The 19663-nt window shown below is 43.1% G+C and overlaps 1 protein-coding gene across 1 annotated transcript in view; it reads left to right on the top strand.

The window, feature by feature from the left end:
* Positions 1-19663, top strand: part of MST1R (macrophage stimulating 1 receptor) — a 352783-nt gene that overhangs the window by 198743 nt on the left and 134377 nt on the right. Inside the window, exons 5-8 of the mRNA XM_069206831.1 lie at positions 3418-3588; positions 3800-3978; positions 6185-6323; positions 10424-10566. Of these exons, the coding sequence (XP_069062932.1) occupies positions 3418-3588; positions 3800-3978; positions 6185-6323; positions 10424-10566 (632 nt within the window). The remainder of the gene's footprint in view (positions 1-3417; positions 3589-3799; positions 3979-6184; positions 6324-10423; positions 10567-19663) is intronic.

The raw sequence follows: 19663 nt of genomic DNA, 5'->3' as shown, positions 1-19663 counted from the left end.
GGGGGTGGTCTACTTGATAGCAACGCCGAGTTGGAGCTAAGTAAGTAACCCAGCTCGACTTTGACGGGTGAGTAACTGGTTTAGGGGTGAAACGGCTTTGAAAAGGAGCGAAATTGTGCATTTTACATGCCACTTTTCAAATAAGTTAGCCAAATGTCAACGGGTTTTAAAGGTGATTCTGAAGGGGCACTTAATTCATATTCCACTATATTTTCATTGTGTGCTGAATCTGCATAGCTCCGTCCCTGAACGTTGGGGGCGGGGATGCGCACCTCCTAGAAAGCTTGGAGTAAAATCGTAGTGAAAGTGTTTATTTTACTGCTTTTTTCCCCAAAAATGGAGTAAGGGTCCAGGTTTGTTTTATCCTTCATAGTATTATGTTCTTCGAATATCCTGTTTCTGCATGCACACTGTGCACCTATAAGAGAGAGACAGACCCCGAAGCCCTTTCTCAATGTTCACACAGTATCTACCTATGACAATAGCTCAGGCTGCCAGCTTTGTTAGTCCCTGGCACGTGCAAACAGTAATGGGACTCAGCCTACTAAATCTTATGGAGGCCACCCATTACTAGTTGGCTCCTACGTGGTACAGATCACACCAGACCGGGTGGAAGGTGTGGATTTGCCTATGAGCAGTAGGTAGAGAGGTTCGGGCAATACAAAATTGGCCTCTAGGGGGCGCCCGAGTTTTTCCTTCAGCTACAAGGACACAGTATATCTGCATCGGCAAGGACAGAAGTTCGCCTAGAGATCAGACCTTTCATCCCAGTTGGATAGTCTGTGCTTCAGTGCAGCTAAGGTTGTTGTCTGTTGAAAATGGTTCCGTCGCTCACCAGAGAGGCCCTTCTAAAGGAAGCAGGAGGCCACTAGGCCTGGAGGGAGAAACCCAGATCTAGCTTTAGTTCTCCTAGAAGAGAAACAATGGGCACCAAAAGCGCTAATCAGGACTTGAGCCCTAATTGGTTCCTGATGGCAGACAGACATAACAAACACAATGTAGAGTGCTTTACTCAGCTGGATTGGGTCCCGGAAGAGGATACCAAGTTTGTTGGTCAAAGAAACACAATTTTACTAGGGACAACTAGTCACTGCTGTCAGCCACCCTGGAAAGGCCAAGGAGTGCAGAACCCTTAAACACAGGGTCACTCTTTGTCCCTGTGCACCAGGAAAGAGGGTTGGGGTGCTCGGTGCCTCAAGGTTCACATTGTGCAGCAGATCCAGACACAGGCTTACCAAGGTTACCATGGGCCCTCATGCAGACAACGAAAATGATGACCCTCCCCCGGTTGGGTAGTAAAAGACAGCCAAGACTGGGATGGAGCAGGCCTCTCACACCCCTATACCCTAATGCAATAAACAGTCTCTTAATGCGAACGTGGAGCTATGTCCCTAATTGGAACAAAAACAAGTCTTGCTACACCACATGCGCCCTTCAAAGTTCAGCAGCACCATGTTCATGGATTCGAGCCTTTTCTCATTGTCACGAAGTAACATGGCTTCTGTCCCGGGCCCACTATTAACAACCCTGTCTTGTTGGTAGTTCTGTCAAGGATATTCAGAACCGAACCTCAGGGTGGAGCCTCTCTGATCAGTGTAGGTGTGAAACTGATGTGAAGTAAGCCTACACTCTGAAGTGGGGACCGATTTGCTCTTTTCCAGGATTATTACGCTTGCATTTTACAACAGCTTTTGTGCCATTCCTCCTACTTACCTAACTACATCTTTGATCACCTCTCAGCTTCACGGTATTTCCCTTTGATCCCCCGAGTGCCTAATGTGGTTCTGCACTGTGGCTGGCGTGCCCCGAAAGACTCCTTGGACAATGATGTAATCTGTGTGTGTGTGTGTGGGGGGGGGGGGGGGGGCGCACTGGAATTATTTGATTCTGCAGGTACAGCCATTTCTGCATAATTATGGATTTGCCACATAATCCATCGTCTACCTCATATTTTGCACAATTTAAACAAAAAAACTGTTTCCAGCCAAACAGCTCAAGTTTTACTAAAATGCTGCCACACATTTTCTTTAACAGCGGCAGGCCGCTGCAGTGGTTATCCGGTATCCTTTTAGTTGATGAATACTGCGTTTAATTGTTAAACTAATAGTCATTTGCTCAATTAGTGCAGACTTGTGTAAAAAATGACAAAAAATGAATACTGTCACAAAATATGTCGCACTGGGCTGCATAATTAACTTTTTCTTTCCCAGGCCTGCAAGAGATTTGGCCCTCACCTGACACATTATTCCAGAGGCCTTGACTCCAGTTCACATACTTGAATCATAGAAGGGCCAGTTCAGACTTTCATCCTTCTGAGGTCATCACACTGCATACATACCATTACGTTGGATAACAGCTGTTTTTAAAGAACAAATAAAGGGAACGGCCGCTATATTAAACTCGGTGTGCAGTATTAACAGTAACGCTTATATGTAGTGTTACAAATACCTGATTTATTCTAAAATGCCCACATACTTGGCTGTTATTCAATAAGTCCATTGAGCAGTACGGTATAGGGCAGGGCTGCGTTTTCTGTTTGCCTTTGGCGCCATCTCGTGTTAAAATTTGGGTTAACGTTTGGGTGTAAGGGAAGCAAGCTAGCCCTGCCTTGGAGATGGAAACCTAAGGATGCTATCTCTTTCGTAAAGCAGGGCTCAATGCCCTGAATTGAGATCCATTAATGTGACAAATTGAAACCGTAGAGTGGCAGATAAGGGAAAAGAGTGGATGGGAGAACATTTGCGTTCAACCAACACATAAAATGCTTTAGTTGAACACGTTTAATTCGAAAAGCTTTTAGTTAAAATTGCTTGTACAATTTAAAAAATTTAACTTTGACAATGTCCTCTCTTTACCATTATAACTTGGCTCCAGTTCTCAAATTGGCTGGGGTTCGAAAGACTAATTGCAAGTCCATTTGGATGCTGATAAAAAGAATGAGAGGTATTGTTAGAGGTCTTTAGTAACAAAGTGTCACGAGGGCACTGAATTCTATATAAGGAGGAAGGATTGGCTAAGTTAGTTATTTGCAAGTTGTTGTGCGATGTAGGTCATTAGTTCGTATTCCATCAGCTCCGATTCAGTCTTCCAGCGTTCCGAGGTCAGTAAATAGGTTTCTAACATTGAGAAATAGTAAAAGTGGTTATTATTAGCAGGCGTCTGACATTAAGCGTTACAAACAAACCGTTATTATGGTCATTAGAAACGTAAGACCTGCTGAGAGGTCGGGATACTGCACGGGTGATGAATGAACAGGCCGTGTGCCCCACCTACTCCCTGGAGTAGTTATGCAGTGCTTGCGTTTGACTGTACGCTGCTATTTCTCACCTCTTAAATTCGTGCGACTCAACTTTTCCCTTTTTCTTTTCTTTTCCAACCCCCGGCCTTAATTCTGGCTTGTCTTTGCTGGATCGGAAGCTGTCGATGGTGAGCGTGACGGGTCCTGGCTGCGAATACTTCCTCACCTGCAGCCGCTGCTTGAGGGCGCCGCCCTTCATGGAGTGCGGCTGGTGCGTGAACGCCTGCACGCGCTCGCCCATGTGCTCGGCCACGTGGAGTCGGGAAACCTGCTCGCCCGTCATCACTGACGTTAGTATGCAGTGGACATGCCCACAACCTTTGTATGCTGATTTGCTATCACGATATGCTTTTTACCCAAGATTGAGTGATACACTGATCTATTTACCCTTCCTAATGTCATTTGTTTTTTTTATACTTCATTCCCACTCCTTTTATAGTTTGCAAAGTCCGTTTTCTCTGTTTACATGTAATTTCTAACTCTGTGCATTTTGCCTTTCAGTTTTTTCCAAAAATAGCACCTGTGTCTGCCAACACGGAGATGACTCTGTGCGGCCGGGATTTCCAGGCTCGGGCCGTGTATTCCTCCCTGCCAGAATTTCCAATTTCACGTGATACACACAAAATCATAGTGGGAGAGACGCCTTGCAACGTTATTCCTGAAAAAAGCCACATCAAGAGGTGAGCGGGCAGCGCTGGGGAAGTAGATGAGGGCTGCGTTCACACGAAGAGGGCGGGCCTAATGTAGAGTGTTGCAGTAGGAAAGCCATTTTCATTTAAAGTCATAGTAGCCAGTTCGAAATGCGACATTTCTGCAGTTGAGCATGAGTTGAAAAAGAAAGGGAGAAGTTAATGGACGTTGCAGTGTCTCAGCCTTGCCGTAGGAGGATCGACTGCAGCTAAAAGGAGAAGTTTGGTTTTCCTTGTCCCCTTGTCCCCTTGTCATTTGAGGCTGGCATCACCAGCTCTGGGAGGCAAACGTTGTCTCCATTTTCATAGATGCTTCTTGTCGGACCACCCCTGCAGCGAAGAGTTCTTCCTGCCCCTGTAATCCGTGCTCTGTCTCTGAATAGATTACTCTCTAAGACGCCCTTGCATTGTGAATGGAAGTACAGTGCCTCCTCTGTGTCCTTCACGGGAGGAAGCTCCTCTGCTGGGATAGTGTGAATTCAGTCATCAATTCTGAAGGCTTGTTCAAGCCACCTCTTCAAGCAGGGGTGGAGGGGGATGTTTAGAGATCCCCTCGTAAGTGGGTGCAGCGAGTGACTGAATCTGCCTGCAGGGGGATGTATGGCGGGTCCGTGGCGAAGGAGCGTCGCCCCACTGGCTCTGCCAGAAGCAGAAAAATAGACAAATAGATTTCTATTATTTTATTTTTCTGCTTCTGGCACAGCAGTGCAGGGAGGGGCCCTGGGAGGGGGGAAGAGAGGAGAGTGCACTAAGTGCACATGTGTTTGGTCGGCCGTCTGAGGCCGGCCAAACATACATGTACACTTACATTTCTCCAACCCGGCTGCTTACACAGCCGGACTGGAGAAACTGCACAGACCCCAGGCTTGTGTCATCCTGATGCTGCGTTCATGCTATGTATAGCCTGTCATGGTGTCTCAGCAGTGAATGCTGGGACACCAGAAGAGGATCGCGGCAGCATGTGGAGGCTGCGGCGACGGAAAAAGGTAAGTTAATTTGTAAATTATTTTTTACCTCCCCCGCCCGCGCACCTCCCCTTGAGACTTGCGGTGGCCGCCGCAATAGGGCACACTGATAGCCACCATTTTTGTGGCACAGTCACTGCACCTCCTGATGGCTTTTTTGTCTTTGCACCTGTATCCAAAACATGACACAGGCACAGAGGCAAAGCATTTCCCCGTGCAAATGAGGAAACACCCTTGTTAGATAGAGGTGGTGCCATCAGTATTACATAAGGGTCCTCACAATCATTTGCTTCCCCTTCTGTAGTACAGCAGTGCCTCGGTTTCTTAGAAAATGGATGCTTATGCCCACTGCAGCCTCTTGGCACTCTCTGTAATGCGTCCCCTGGTCTCTCTCTGGATCATTCTCTTCCCTGGACTACAATGGTTTTGCCTTGGATGTGAACGCTCCAACCTCACAAGTTTAGTTTCCGTTTGATTCAACCTCTTGGTTCCTTCTGAAGAGATCATGTATCCGACGCTCATGTAAGAACATTGAACAGTCCTGCACTAGCAAATTTTCATCCCTGGTCTAAGGCTGCTACATGCAAGGTTTAACATGCTGGCCATTAAATCTTCACAAAATGTATGTGAAGAGGAGATGTGTTGGATCATGTATTCCACAGCAGGGAAAAGACCTCCAACTCATTTCATTGAGGACATCGAAGACCACAGGATTGTAATTACTTACAGATATCAAGATTTAAAAATCAGCAGCATTGGGGTTTTGAAGCAAGGATCTCCCATGGTATGACATACATCAAACTGAGATTTCTTCTCAGTTAGTAAAGAGTGTGCTTAAATGACACCAAAGTATGTCGATTGGCAAATATCTTGTAATACATCCTGTTAACTGACTTAGTGTAGGTAAAATAGTTCAGCTACATAATTGTAACAAGTTCACTTTTAACAGGGATCCATAGAATTTTTTGCTGTCCTTTGTACAACTTTGTTAGGGAATTTTCTTGAAACTTCTGCATTGTGTATATGTAACATAGAAACCAACTGTTAGGAAATGTTTAACTGGCAGTGGTAAGTTTTCTCACTGTTTTCCATGCTTAATCTGTGATTGGGTGAATTCATGTGAGAGGGTTGTTCCTGCTTTTTGTTGTTTACCAAGAGTGATGTTTCTTGTTGTGGCATTTTCTTGCCATGACTTCTAATTTATTGATCCTAAGTTTTGCCTACCCACACAGCTTGGTTTGTATCCTTCAAAAAGTGGGAACACAGGCAGTGACTCAGTCTACCGATATCGTGGTGACCATTGAGGAGAAGAAAGGAAATTCCCCATATCAGATCCTTGGTACAGCAACAATTACAGGCTTCTCATTTGTGGTAAGTTTTCAGATCCCCTGTCCTCGTTCGACTGAGCCACAAGGGTGCCATGACACCATGTCTGCCTAATGATCGGTCCATCACCGAGATTGCTATTGAAACAGTACGATTGCGACGGCGACACAATGGATTGATAGTACTAAAGCACAGATGTAGTGCTGACATATCATAAAGATCAATCAGTTTATGAAAATACTGTCATGGGAGGCTCAATGTTACCGTAAACAATGAGTTTCAAAAGTTTGCCTTCCAGGTGTATTCATTTATTTTTTCTTTCTTACGTGGGTTTGTGTTCAGTGTACCGGGCTGTATAGTTAGACAGGAATGGGGTACATTCTTGCCTGTTATCACAAGATAAAGTATTATATCACATTTTTCTACGAGGATATCACCCCATGTGCTGGGGCAAGTGTACCACTTCCTGCAGAAAATGGGCCTATATACCTAGGTTTAATTGGAAATGTAAGTACATAGTTCTATATTAACTGGTCAAAATTAGTGTTTTGCCTGTTTTTAACTTTTTTGAAAGCAGCATTGGATCCTTTAAAGAACACGTTGTGCTTTGAAAAACAGTTTCATGTTTGGCCACAACAGCTCTCCTATAGGGTCAAAAGAGTGTTGCCCTCTTACTTTGAGCCGCCACCCCCCCTTGAGCTTAACTTCTTCAGTAGTTAAAGACATGTTTGCAGAGCTTTGCACCCCAACTGGGCTGCTGCAGTTACTTTCGTTGTTGTCAAATAACAGTGAGGGAGGGGGCGTGGCTGTTGCCAAGGGGTGCCAGCTGCGCTTTGTAATTAAGAGTGCTGATGACACGCTGACTAGCCTCTGGCATCAGCCAGCCTGACATGCGCACTTCAGGCTTCTGAGGAAGATTCCTCTTTGCCTTAAGGGCACTGGGCGGGGCAGCAAATGCAACCCTCTAACAATGGGACGCTGGGTTGCCCTGTCCATCCAATCCTAGCACAGCTCTTATCTATTTAATATAATAAAGATCAGTAGAGCTGCATTTGGATTAGCGCATAGGCTCAAAGCAACTCACAAGCACAGTCAAGCAAGAGAGTGCTGGCAAGAAGAGCATGCGCATGGCCAATAATGGTGCTGCTCTATTTTAAAATGCATAACTATTGCCCATGTTTGTTTTAAATTATCTTCTGCTCTGGCCTTCTTCTGCGCTAAAGCAGTTTATGTGTTGCCAGCTGAGCTGTGTGTGTGTGCCCTGCATTCCAGACACTGCGGTCAAGTAAGGCGCTTGCAGTCGCTGTACTTGTTTTTCAAGATAGAAATAACAGACCTGGGTCCCTGGCCTCAATCATTGTCACACACCAGTCTCGGAATGAAAGTAAAAAAAACCCATCAGATTACTTCCTTCAAGGACAAGTTTAAGATAAAAATAAATATTGTTGCTAAAGTCATGATTTTTATTTGATAGTAGCTTGATGAGACTCAAGCTGCTCATACAGTCGGCCAAGTGAAGTAATCTGGCATTGTGGGCCTGTTCAGCTTTAGAAGTCAGTCTTCCAACCTTGCTTGCCAGACTGTCTCACCAGTGAAAGGAGTGCACAGTCCCACAAGTAAGACATTTAATCTAAATAGAATTATTCAGATTATATCTCTGACTCAAAGGGACCCACCTTTCTTCATTTAGCGGACAGATGAAGGCTAGATAGTGTAAAATTAACTGTCACTATGTTAGTGTTCGAAAGTCTAAGTTTGTCAGCTAGGCTGTTTAGGACAGCAAGGGTTTGGTTTATTTTTTACCAGCAAAATGAAAAGTAACACGTGATGTGTGAGGGAACAAAATGAGGAGGTAGCTGCATGCACCTAGTCAAATAGGTAAGCCTTTAAAGGTACCAATATACATGTCATTTGAGTCGTACCCTCATGTTTTAAAGAATTTCAGTTTGATTCAGCTTTAAGAAATAGTCATTTTCTTTTCTTAGTGTAAATTCAAAGTGATGTTTGCCTCTCATTTCATAACTTCTAGTGACAGCACATACAATTGCAAAGTCCAGCAAACTACCTGCTTGCCAGGGAAAAGCCCTGTTTAAAAAATACATACTAGGGCAGTGGTACCTCCAATTGTTGTAGGGAAACTGAAATAAATAAAATCAGGACTCCTCTTGACAAGGCAAAAGCAGGTTTACTGTCGCGAAAGGGACAGAAGCTAGCCCACACAGGTAAACAACTGTTCTCAAATAACTGTTAGCAGACAGCTCCTTATATACTTACATGAACAATTTTTTTTTAACAAAAGGTCTTTTTAAGTACAGGTTGTTACGAAAAGATCAGATCACGTGTCCTCAAACTCCTAACCTTTTCTCTATTTGCTTCCTTTGTATGTATGTGTATGCATGTGTGGTTTATTACTCTGCTCCCAAGACTCCTTATTAGATTCTGTGTACATTTGGCTAACCCTATCTTCTGCTCACATTCTTTCAGTCCCGTTTTCAATTTACCAAGAATAAAGAATACATGCTTTTGTGCTGTGACCATAAATTCCTGTAAGCTTGCAAAAACAGGTTTTCCTTTAACTAAGATCTTGGTGATCATGCACTCTATTTTCCAGTAAACTCTTCACCTGTCTTGCATTTTTGTAGAACTTAAGCCTAGACTGTTCTTTCACCACCGATAACTCTGTAACAGTCTCTATTAATGTCTGTGATACAACTTCACATTTCATTTCCTCTCTAACACAATGCTCAATTTGTAAATGATTAAGTGCCAGAACCCAAAGTTTTGCTCAGAAACCTCAGGCAGTGCTACCGAATATTGGTGTGCTGAATAGTCTTGATTTAGCCTCATGCTGGCCCATTTAACTCATTTCTTCAGGTTCCGTTTTCTCCCTTTGACATTTCTCTTTTTTGACTTATGTTTTTTTCTGTCTCTTGCTCTGGGTCAAAGTCTGATGAGGAAAAATGAACGTGGGTCCACAAAAATGAGAGCCAATGGTCCCCGTCTGCAACCACTGACTCGGATTAAGCACTGGTTACTCCTTAGGTGTTGGGGTTGGTTACTGCAGACTACACCAGGTGATTAGATAATTAAGTGTGCACAAGCGAAGAGGTCCATACAGACAGGGGGCTGTGACTACTTTGAGGGATCCATTAACCACCTATAATAGCAGGTCATGGCAGGTCATGGAGAGAGTTGCAAAGTCCATGCAGGATAATTTTCTTGCTCAAACTGTACTGTAAAATGCACCTCTATGTGATCTAATGTTCAACATCTTCTTGGGAGAATACCCCAATACCCTCCAGAAAATGCTGGGCTGATGTGTTTCACCCAGTAAAATCCAATACGGGGCATGCATTTATACCCCACCATTTTTAAATTGCACCAGCCGTCACTGTTTCGGTCACAGGGATGTGTTCTTTTGTTGCTTGTAGGCTACCCTCTCTGTGTTTGTAGCCAATCACAGGGACTTGGAAATAGTGACCTGCCCATTTAATATTCATTAAGCAGTTCATTCTGCAACTCCCTGCAGCTTTAGAGCTTGCAACGCAGTCACTTAGTATATAGATTGCATTGCAAAACTTAAGACTAGTGACAAAAGGTCAGTGTGCAATTTGCGACCAGCTTTTTAGTACATCTGTATGTAAGATGGGAAGTGCCAGGTATCGAATAAGCAGACTTTTGAATCTGAATCGAGCAATACCACGTTGTTATGGAGTGGCATCAAATGCTATGTCATTGATTAAAATACATCCCTGTAAAATCAAGTGAGGCATCCTCAGTGCTGGAATTTTTGCCTACCACATACATTGCAAAGGTACACCAGATAGGAGTATCACCTGAAGATTGCCTTGTAGTGATGTCTGTAATCATTCTTAAACTGTGGTATCAAGAAAGGAGGTGTGCAGTGTTGATCTCAAAGGCTAGGTACATGCCACCATTTGAAGATATGCACTTAGGATAAATGTACATAGAATTATTTCTCTATATATTTCAAGAAGTCAAATGTTAGCCAAAAGTTCTGGCAAGTTCCTGCTTTTGTTGAACCATTGTTGGAAACTGTTCTAGAGCAATGTTACTTTGACATTTACATGTTACTTTGTACTCAAATCTTGATACTGTGTGTGGTTTATTTTTGGTTTAACTAGGAGCCCGTTATAACATCCGTTATTCCTTCATTTGGTCCTCTGGCTGGAGGGACTGAGGTGGCTATTAGAGGGAAGAATCTGATGATTGGAAACGAAAGAAAAGTTTACATAAATGGGTCAGAGTGTCTTTTAGGAGATGCCAGGTAAGATGGCTCGTTTACGAAACATGGTTAGTGTTTCTTGATGGTCGTCTTGTTTGGGCATTTTCGTATTTTACCAGCCATTAAAGCCGCTCTAAATTGGATCAAGCAATTAACAACAAGAACAATTGATAATAATCTTAACTCGACTTTTTCATTCATTATAACTTTGATTGGAAATCTCAGTTGTCACCAAATATTAGACTTTGGATTCGACGCACTGTTGAATGCTGTAGAGAAAATACTGTTTTGCAGAATCTTTTTGAATTTAGCAATGTTTTCTCAGTTGTGATGTTTGATTTAGGTCGAGGTTTTCTTTTTGATGTTTCAGTGTTATTGATCGGATTGGTGAGCAATGTTTTGTATGCTGTTTTTTCGTTCATCCCCCCAAAATAGTGCTGAGAACCAGATATGGCAGTTGGTAGATCAAACTGATGTTTGAAACAACTAGTTGTTTGTTTTTCCCTGCATTAGACAGTTGTCAATAAATACACATATTTTTTAGGTTTAAATCTGTTTTATTGATATTTGAGTAGATTCACAATGCAACAATCATCCCACCTACATCGAGTGGCTGGTGGGGAATAACGGGATAAAATGGCAATAGTAGAGGGAAAGGTGACAGTTTGGAGGGGTAGAGGGGCTGAGAGGATCAGGATCAGGGAAAGGTGAAGTGGAAGTGAGTAGAATACCCTCAGGGAAGGAATATGTAAGACACTCAGGGCCGGATGACCAAAGCATTTTTCTAGTGGCAAACTGCAAATCGGCCTGTTTGCGACTAGAATAATGCTTTTTGGGATGTACAAAGCCCAAACAGCGATTCAGTAACTTGTTACCGAATCGCAATTAGGGTTTTGCGATTCGGTATTAGGAAGCGACATGTCCAGGGCACCCCTTCCTAATACAGAATGTAAATGGTATGCAAGATTGTTTTGTGACCGTGAATGCGGTCGCAAAACAATCACAGTTGGCACCAATTTTAAATTGGTGCTAACCCATTCACAAAGGGGAAGGGGATTCCCTTCCCCTTTGTGAATGCATGCAAAAACGTTTTTTTAACTGAAACTTAATTTTTTTCTTTTTAAACCCAGCCTGTTTTCCTTTAACCCCTTCGCTGCCAGGCCTTTCCCCCCTTAGGTGGCAGGCCTTTTTTTGGCTATTTGGGGCAGGGGGCGCTTAGGCCCTCATAAGTTTTTGTCCACATAAGCTACCCATGCCAAATTTGTGTCTTTGTTTCCCAACATCCTAGGGATTCTAGAGGTACCCAGACTTTGTGGGTTCCCCTGAAGGAGACCAATAAATTAGCCAAAATACAGTGAAAAGTTCATTTTTTTTAAAAAATGGGAAAAAAAGGATGCAGAAGAAGGCTTGTGTTTTTTTCCCTGAAATTGTCATCAACAAAGGGTTTGCAGTGCTAAAATCACCAGCTTCCCAGCTTTCAGAAACAGGCAGACCTGAATCAGAAAACCCAATTTTTCAACACACTTTTGGCATTTTACTGGGACATACCCCATTTTTACTATTTTTTGTGCTTTTAGCCTCCTTCCAGTCAGTGACAGAAATGGGTGTGAAACCAATGCTGGATCCCAGAAACCTAAACATTTCTGAAAAGTAGACAAAATTCGGAATTCAGCAATGGGTAATTTGCGTAGATCCTAAAAGGGATTCCTACAGAAAATAACAACTGAATTTTGTTTTATAGAAATTGAGGTGAAAAAAACAGCCATTTTTCTCTATGTTTTACTCTGTAACTTTTTCCTGCATTGTCAAATTTTTGAAAGCAATATACTATTATGTCTGCTGTACTCTTCTGGTTGCTGCGATATATAGGGCTTCTAGGTTCATCAAGAACCCTATGTACCCACAGCCAATAAATGAGCTGCACCTTGCAGTAGGTTTTCATTCTATACCGGGGATACAGCAAATAATTTGCTGAAATATAAAGAGTGAAAAATAGGTATCAAGAAAACCTTTGCATTTCCAAAATGGGCACGAGATAAGGTGTTGAGAAGCAGTGGTTATTTGCACATCTCAGAATTCCGGTGTGCCCATACTAGCATGTGAATTACAGGGCATTTCTCAAATAGACGTCTTTTTTACACACTGTCTTATATTTGGAAGGATAAAATGTAGAGAACGACAAGGGGCAATAACACTTGTTTTGATATTCTATGTTCCCCCTCGTCTCCCGATAAAAATGGTACCTCACTTGTGTGGGTAGGCCTAGCGCCTGTGACAGGAAATGCCCCAAAAAACAACGTGAACACATCACATTTTCCCAAAGAAAACAGGGGTGTTTTTTGCAAAGTGCCTACCTGTGGATTTTGGCCTCTAGCTCAGCCGGCACCTAGGGAAATCTACCCAACCTGTGCATTTTTGAAAACTAGAGACCTAGGGAAATCCAAGATGGGGTGACTTGTCGGGCTCTCACCAGGTTCTGTTACCCAGAATCCTTTGCAAACCTCAAACTTTTTGCTAAAAAAACACTTTTTCCTCACATTTCGGTGACAGAAAGTTCTGGAATCTGAGAGGAGCCACAAATTTCCTTCCACCCAGCGTTCCTGCAAGTCTCCGGATTAAAAATGGTACCTCACTTGTGTGGGTAGGCCTAGTGCCAGCGACAGGAAATGCACCAAAACACTATCTGGACACATCAAAATTATCAAATAGAAAACTACCTGTTTTGAGGTGGGAGGGGCACCTGCATTTCTGGTCCTGGGCTCAGCAGCCATCTAGAGAAACCTACCAAACCCAGACCTTTACATTTCTGAAAACTAGACACCCGAGGGAGTCAAGGGAGGTGTGACTTGCGTGGATCCCCCAATGTTTTATTACCCAGAATCCTCAGCAAACCTCAAATTTAGCTAAAAAATCACATTTTCCCCACATTTCTGTGTGGGATCACCGCACTGGGACAAATTTCCTACCACCCAATGTTCCCCTCAGTGCCCCAGTAAACATGATACCTTACTTGTGTAGGTGGGCCAAGTGTTTGTGACAGGGAAGAGCCAACAACACGTCGAAATTGAGGGGGAACCAAAGGGGGTCCAAAAGGGCAGTTTGAAAAATAACATATTTAGGCTGACAAGTGCAGCAGAAATTTTATTGGTATAGATGAGACAATGCTGGGTGGTAGGAATTTTGTGGATTCCTGCAGATTCCAGAAGGTTCCATCACAACAATGTGGGAAAAATGTGTGCTTTCCAGCAAAGTTGGAGGTTTGCAGGGCATTGTGGGTAAGGGAATGGTGTGGGGTGCATGTGAAGCACACCACCCTGGAATCAACTAGATGTTTAGTTTTCAGATGTGTCTAGGTCTTGTGGATTTTTTTACTTGGCAGCGTCCCAAAGTAAAAAGAAAAGTGCAGCCCTCACCATTCCAAGTGGGACAATTTTGAGAGTTACCGAGCTCTCATGGCCCAAATGTAGAACAAAAACCAAAAATAATCAAATTTCCTCTTGCTTTCCGTGGGATAAGATGTTTTAGTGTGTGGGGAGAGCTGAAAGACTGTTAGCCCCTTCAGTTTGGGTAGGGGCATAACCAGGCCCATACTGGTTGGTAACCACCACCCCACTATTTTTTATTTTTTTATTTTTTTATTCCCTGGCATGTAATAGACTTTCTGTCCCTCTGGGGTGTGGATCGGCCAATCTGCTCACTGGTGGGCAGAACAACTTTGGCCCCATGTATTTGAGGTGGGGTATGGCCTTATCCCCAACATCTTATTTTGACAAATAAAACATCTTCCCTGGTCTCTGGTGGGCTTTCTGCCCCCCTTTCCTCTCCTTTCATGCCTCTCTGCCCCCTCCACGTGATCGGAGGAGAAATGCTTCTGCATTTCTCCTTCGATCGGTGCTGGAAGGCCTCTGATTTCACATGCTGACGTCATCAGACGGCACAGGGGGGTCGGGGTGGCGGGGTTTGAAGTGAAGCGACTCCCCCAGGGGAGGGGGGGTGCTTGGCCATCTGGGGGAGCGCTAGCTCTCCCCCCACCCCCCAACCAGCTCGTCCTGGGCACCCTAGGGGTTAAGGAAAGCGGGCTGCGTTTTAAACAAAAGATTGCTTTATTTAAAAGCAATCACAGACATGAGTCTCTTGACACCAGCTGGCACCCATCCCTGTGATTTTTGCGATTCCCGGTGGGACCCAAATTGCGACCTACCTCATTAATATTAATGAAGCAGGTCTATGTGCGACTTGAGTTTGTTACATTTGGAATTGTGATTCCCTAATTGTGATTCACACTGAATCGCAATTAGGAAATTGCAATTCCATATATATGCGTACAAGGGGCCCTCGGTGCGTGGGGTGGGGAAATGTATGCTAGAGCTTCAGTTGGTGTTATGTTCAAAGTGTGTAAGGTGAAGTACTGGTAGACAAGCTGGACAGATCAGCTCCCTAAATTCATTAGAAAGGTACCGTATACAGGGCCCCAGGTTTTGTTAAAATTGTTGCAACATACTAGTTACAACTGTTAGTTTCTACATTCCCAGGAGTTGCCGCAATTTATTTAGCCAGTCCAGTTGTGTTGGTACTGTGTCTGTGCCTAAACGGCCTGTTTGGCTGCGCTGAGTGCCAGGGTGATGGCCCACCCCTTTACCGACTTCGGGGGATATGTTGAGGGGTTTGGAAGTCCCAGTAGGATATAGCTGGGGAGGTAGATGTCCTATGTATCACTTGTCTGCTAAGATCTGTATCCAAAATTGTTGTATTTTGATGCCGTGCCAAAGAAGGTGTTAGTGTGCTATGTTGTTCACTACAAATACTTTTTTAAAGGAATCACTGAAACACAAATGTTCCACTTTTTAACCATTTTGCTAGGCTTTTTTCTTCCCTACTGGACAAATTTGACACTCAAATGTAATATTCGTTCAGTGCCACGTGACCCCGTCTTGCAGATACATTTTTTTGAGAAGTAAACACTACTTAAGTATAGATCACACACCGTTTCCAGTGCATTTTACCCCCTTTGAAGTGCAATCAGAAATCGTAGTAAACCACAGTCATCTGTAATGACCTACTTATGAACCATGTGTATCTATAGACAACTTGCAAATAATTTGTCATATGTTATTGGCTATAGTGCACATTTGTACACAATGAAAGCAATTCATTATCTAATTAAGATATGCTTTCACTACTTCTTTTTCTGTCACAGCGTACTGTGAATCGATTTTGCTAGAGTAAAAAATCAGAATCTACACTAAACTGAAGTTTTTGTCATAATGTTGCAAAAAAGATGTGCAGTATCTCTAGGCGTCCTTCACAGATACCTACAAATGTTCTCCCACTGTTACAATGACCATTCTTGCTTCCTATTTCTGATTTGGAAATGAGTTTTGCACATCAGTACATTCTCTTTAGAGCACCCTGTCCCTTACCTGGTGTCAGAATTACTGGTTATTTTAAATAGCTAATAAGTAGCTGACCATTGAAACTGACTAGAGCTTAGTCCCCCTCAAAGTGTACTTTTTTTATTTTTAGAGCTAAATTAGCACCACCCCCACGGAAACTAGCAAGTGTGGTCTTGGTATAAAGCTATGTTTCTGTTCCTTCTAACCTCACCCATATCTTTTCTGCAGTAGGACCCACTCATATTTTATATCTAGCAGACTCCAATTGGTTCTTTCTTGTTAGGTGTATTTTTGGTATGATGAACCAAACTTTAAACACTGCCAGGAGCTTACCCCTGTACTACAGTTTAGGTTTCTAGCCTCTTGGTTTGTTTGATCTATATCATACTAAAATGAACATCCCCTCTCATACAATGTGATGCACTGACCTCTTCATATTCGACAAAGTTGGCTTACATCACGAATCCTCCTGACAAAAGCTGCCCTCTATGATGTAATCTTGCATGGCTTCTTTTCACACCTACTATAATCTGATTCACTCAGCTAACAACTCTGCTCCTCTGCAGACTAGTGCCTCACAGAGTGCATTTTAATAAATCATGTCAACATTCTGACCAATAAAGTAGACTCCTGATCATACAGACATGTTATGCTTCACTACCCACCATCCAATCATAATAAGAGTGAATAGACCTTCCATATCCTTCTCTTTTACTCCACACAACACAGATAATAATAAGATACAAATATAACTACATTCTGTTATAATGTACCATTTACACAAAGCTTCATATCAGTTGCATGGCCCAAAGTGCTCTCCGGACAGTCTGGAAAGAGGCTCCTCCTGCTGTTGTGTGTGTATGTGTATAATGAGGCCTTTGTCGGATATGACTATTAAGAATGCGGGCCTGTTGTCACTGGCAGTTTGTAGCTTCACTATCCATTAAGTAAAGCTGTAAAGAGTAGGCTGTGTTGGTATTTAAGGTATATACATGACATCGCCCTATTTCTGAGCTATGAGTGATACCTACCTACAAGGCCCAAACAATCTGGCTCTTAGGCTTTCAAATCCCAGTGTTTCAGAAACGTGGTCTATTCCCTCTTCTCGGTATATGTTTGGGCATTACATAGTTTCTTGCACCAAAAATCCGAAGTGGTGAATTTGAGTCTCAGCGATGCAGAGCCCTTACCTGCCTTGCAGCTCCACCTGGTCCTCCCAGTCCAGACCCTCGAGATTCAAAGGAAATCTTCTCCCCTCCAACGATTGTCACAGGCCTCCCATGCAGCATGGCCTCCTCGCTCTCTCTTCCGAATAGGGGAAGGGGATTCAAATTTCGCGCACACATGTCACACTTGAGAGCTCAGGAGCGTAATCTGACCTCTCATCCTGAGAGTTGAATGACCAGTCATTTCAAAGTGCAAACTGTAGAGCTGGGCCTTCCATGAGTGTGACATGAGTGCAATTCAGGTAGAAATGTGTTTGTCATGGGAATGCACTGCAGCTGAGCTCAAATAGAATATATTCCACACCCCTTAACTGCTGAACAGATTTGAAGTAATTGAAATATAACTTCACTAAAGGTCTTGTGAGGCCAGTCTATCTGTGTGATGCAAATTAAAAGTTAATTGCATGTGCAAATCAAAAGTAAAAAAATTAAATACCACATTATGTTTAATAGAGCAGGCTTACATGTCCTCGCCCAGAGTCTGCTGGAAAATATACAATCTAGAATTCAATTTTACGTTTTAGAAACAGATGATACAAGTACATCCTGCACTTCTCTCCTGTTTCATATTTCCGTATTATTTGCAAGAGACTAGTGTTGGAAGTAGGCCTGGTGTCTGGTGGGTACCTATGCTCCTTACTCCTTATACCAGGTCTGGGTATCCCCACTTAGTGATGTGTAGGCAGTGTCTAGAAGCCAGGCTCTCTAGAGGTAGCTGCCAAGGCTTATCTAGGAGACATGCAAAGCTCATGCAATACCACTGTAGTCACACAGCACTTACACACATGAAAGAAAACACTCAGTTGTACAAAAATATAGGTAGTTTATTTTTGGAACAAACCACCACAAAATACTAGAAAAGGTAAGCTACCCTTAGGAGGTAAGTAATACACTAAATATATACACTAGCAATCAGAAACAGGCATAGAAAATGTTAGAAAACAGTGCAAATAACAATAACCAATAGTGACCCTAGGAGGAGCACAAAACATATATTTAAAAAACGGAATGCGAATAAGGTACTCCCACCTAGGTAAGTAAAAGGTGTAGAGGGGTGCTGGGAGTACTAAAAAAACACAGAGGTAAGTAACACAGTACCCCCCAGCGACCAGGAATGTAGGAGTAAAACACTGGATTTTCCCCAAACCACCCAAAAGGAGGAAAAGAAGAAAAAAGAAGACACCCGGACAAGACTGCAAGAAAATCAGTGGTGGATTCCTGAAGAAAGAAGCACCCATTGCACGCCGACTGCAATGGCAGGCCTGCAAAACCCTTTGCATGGCATCCCTATGGGGGGCAGAATAACTACTGCAGCCAATAGGGGATTCCCTGGAACCCAAATGCCCCTGGGTACCTAGGTACCATATGCTAGGGACTTACATGGGGGACCTGCATGCCAAATGTGGGAAGAAAAAGCTACAATTTAGAGGAGAGAGCAAAACTACTCGGGTCCTGGTTAGCAGGAACCCAGTAGACACAGTCAAACATACTGACAACAGGCAGAAAATGGGGAAACCCTGCCAAGAGAGAGGGTATTTTCCTAAAACTAGCACTCAGATAGTTGTCTTACCGTAGTAAAATTCATGGTAATTTGGAACTATTGATGCCAACCCTTCGTATAAAGCCTATTGAACAGGCTGTCACTGCCGTAGAGGTCAATATACTAGAAATCTAGTGCAAAAGCAACATTGGAGGGATGAAGGGTCGGGGTCCGCTGTCTCTTACCTACACTTTGTCGATTCAACAGTTATCTTCGGACTGTTCCATTTGTTTCAGTCTTTTTGCCATTTTATTGGCAAGTGCAAAAGCTTTTTAACGAACTAGCAATGGATTACACATCTGTTAAATACCAAGCATGACAGTGGAAAGTTATATATAAATCCTCGAGTTTATTTTGATCAACAACAGCAACATCCGCTTGCTTCGGTCTCCAACAGCCGAGTCCCGAATCCCCGCATGCCTCCCACATTCCAACTTCACCCCACATTCCATAAACACATTCTCCTGTTACCTAGATACAACACATTTCCCTTCCTAAAACAGAAATATATAAAACGAAACCAAACACAATAAATGGTGTTGCATAGTCCAAAATACACAGAAAATACAAAATAAAAACACAAAATATAGATAATGATGGAGAATGCAACAAAACTATTATACACATTAACACTTAATTTCTAATTACACAAACTCTCTAAATTTGCCCGGTGGACAACGTTTCCTCGCATTAAGTTTTACCCTTGAAGCGACAGAATCTCCATTCCCTATCTTGTCTCCAAAACTCCCTTGATCTGAGGAAGCATCAGCAGAGACAGACTGTCTGTACTCTCTTTCGCTTCCTGCCCACTCAACAGGTCGTACAACTTCTTCACAACAACCACTCCACCCTGTTACCAGTTGATCAATACAATTACCTTCATTACCATCAACTTGGTCACCACGGCACTTCGCCACCCTTCTCACATTCCACACCCTGCCATCCTGCGTAACCACACTATTTCTTAACACCTTGACCAC

The sequence above is a fragment of the Pleurodeles waltl genome, chromosome 9 (genome assembly GCF_031143425.1).
Source record: "Pleurodeles waltl isolate 20211129_DDA chromosome 9, aPleWal1.hap1.20221129, whole genome shotgun sequence".
Lineage (NCBI taxonomy): Eukaryota > Metazoa > Chordata > Amphibia > Caudata > Salamandridae > Pleurodeles > Pleurodeles waltl.
This window is presented reverse-complemented; position numbering and strand designations above follow the sequence as displayed.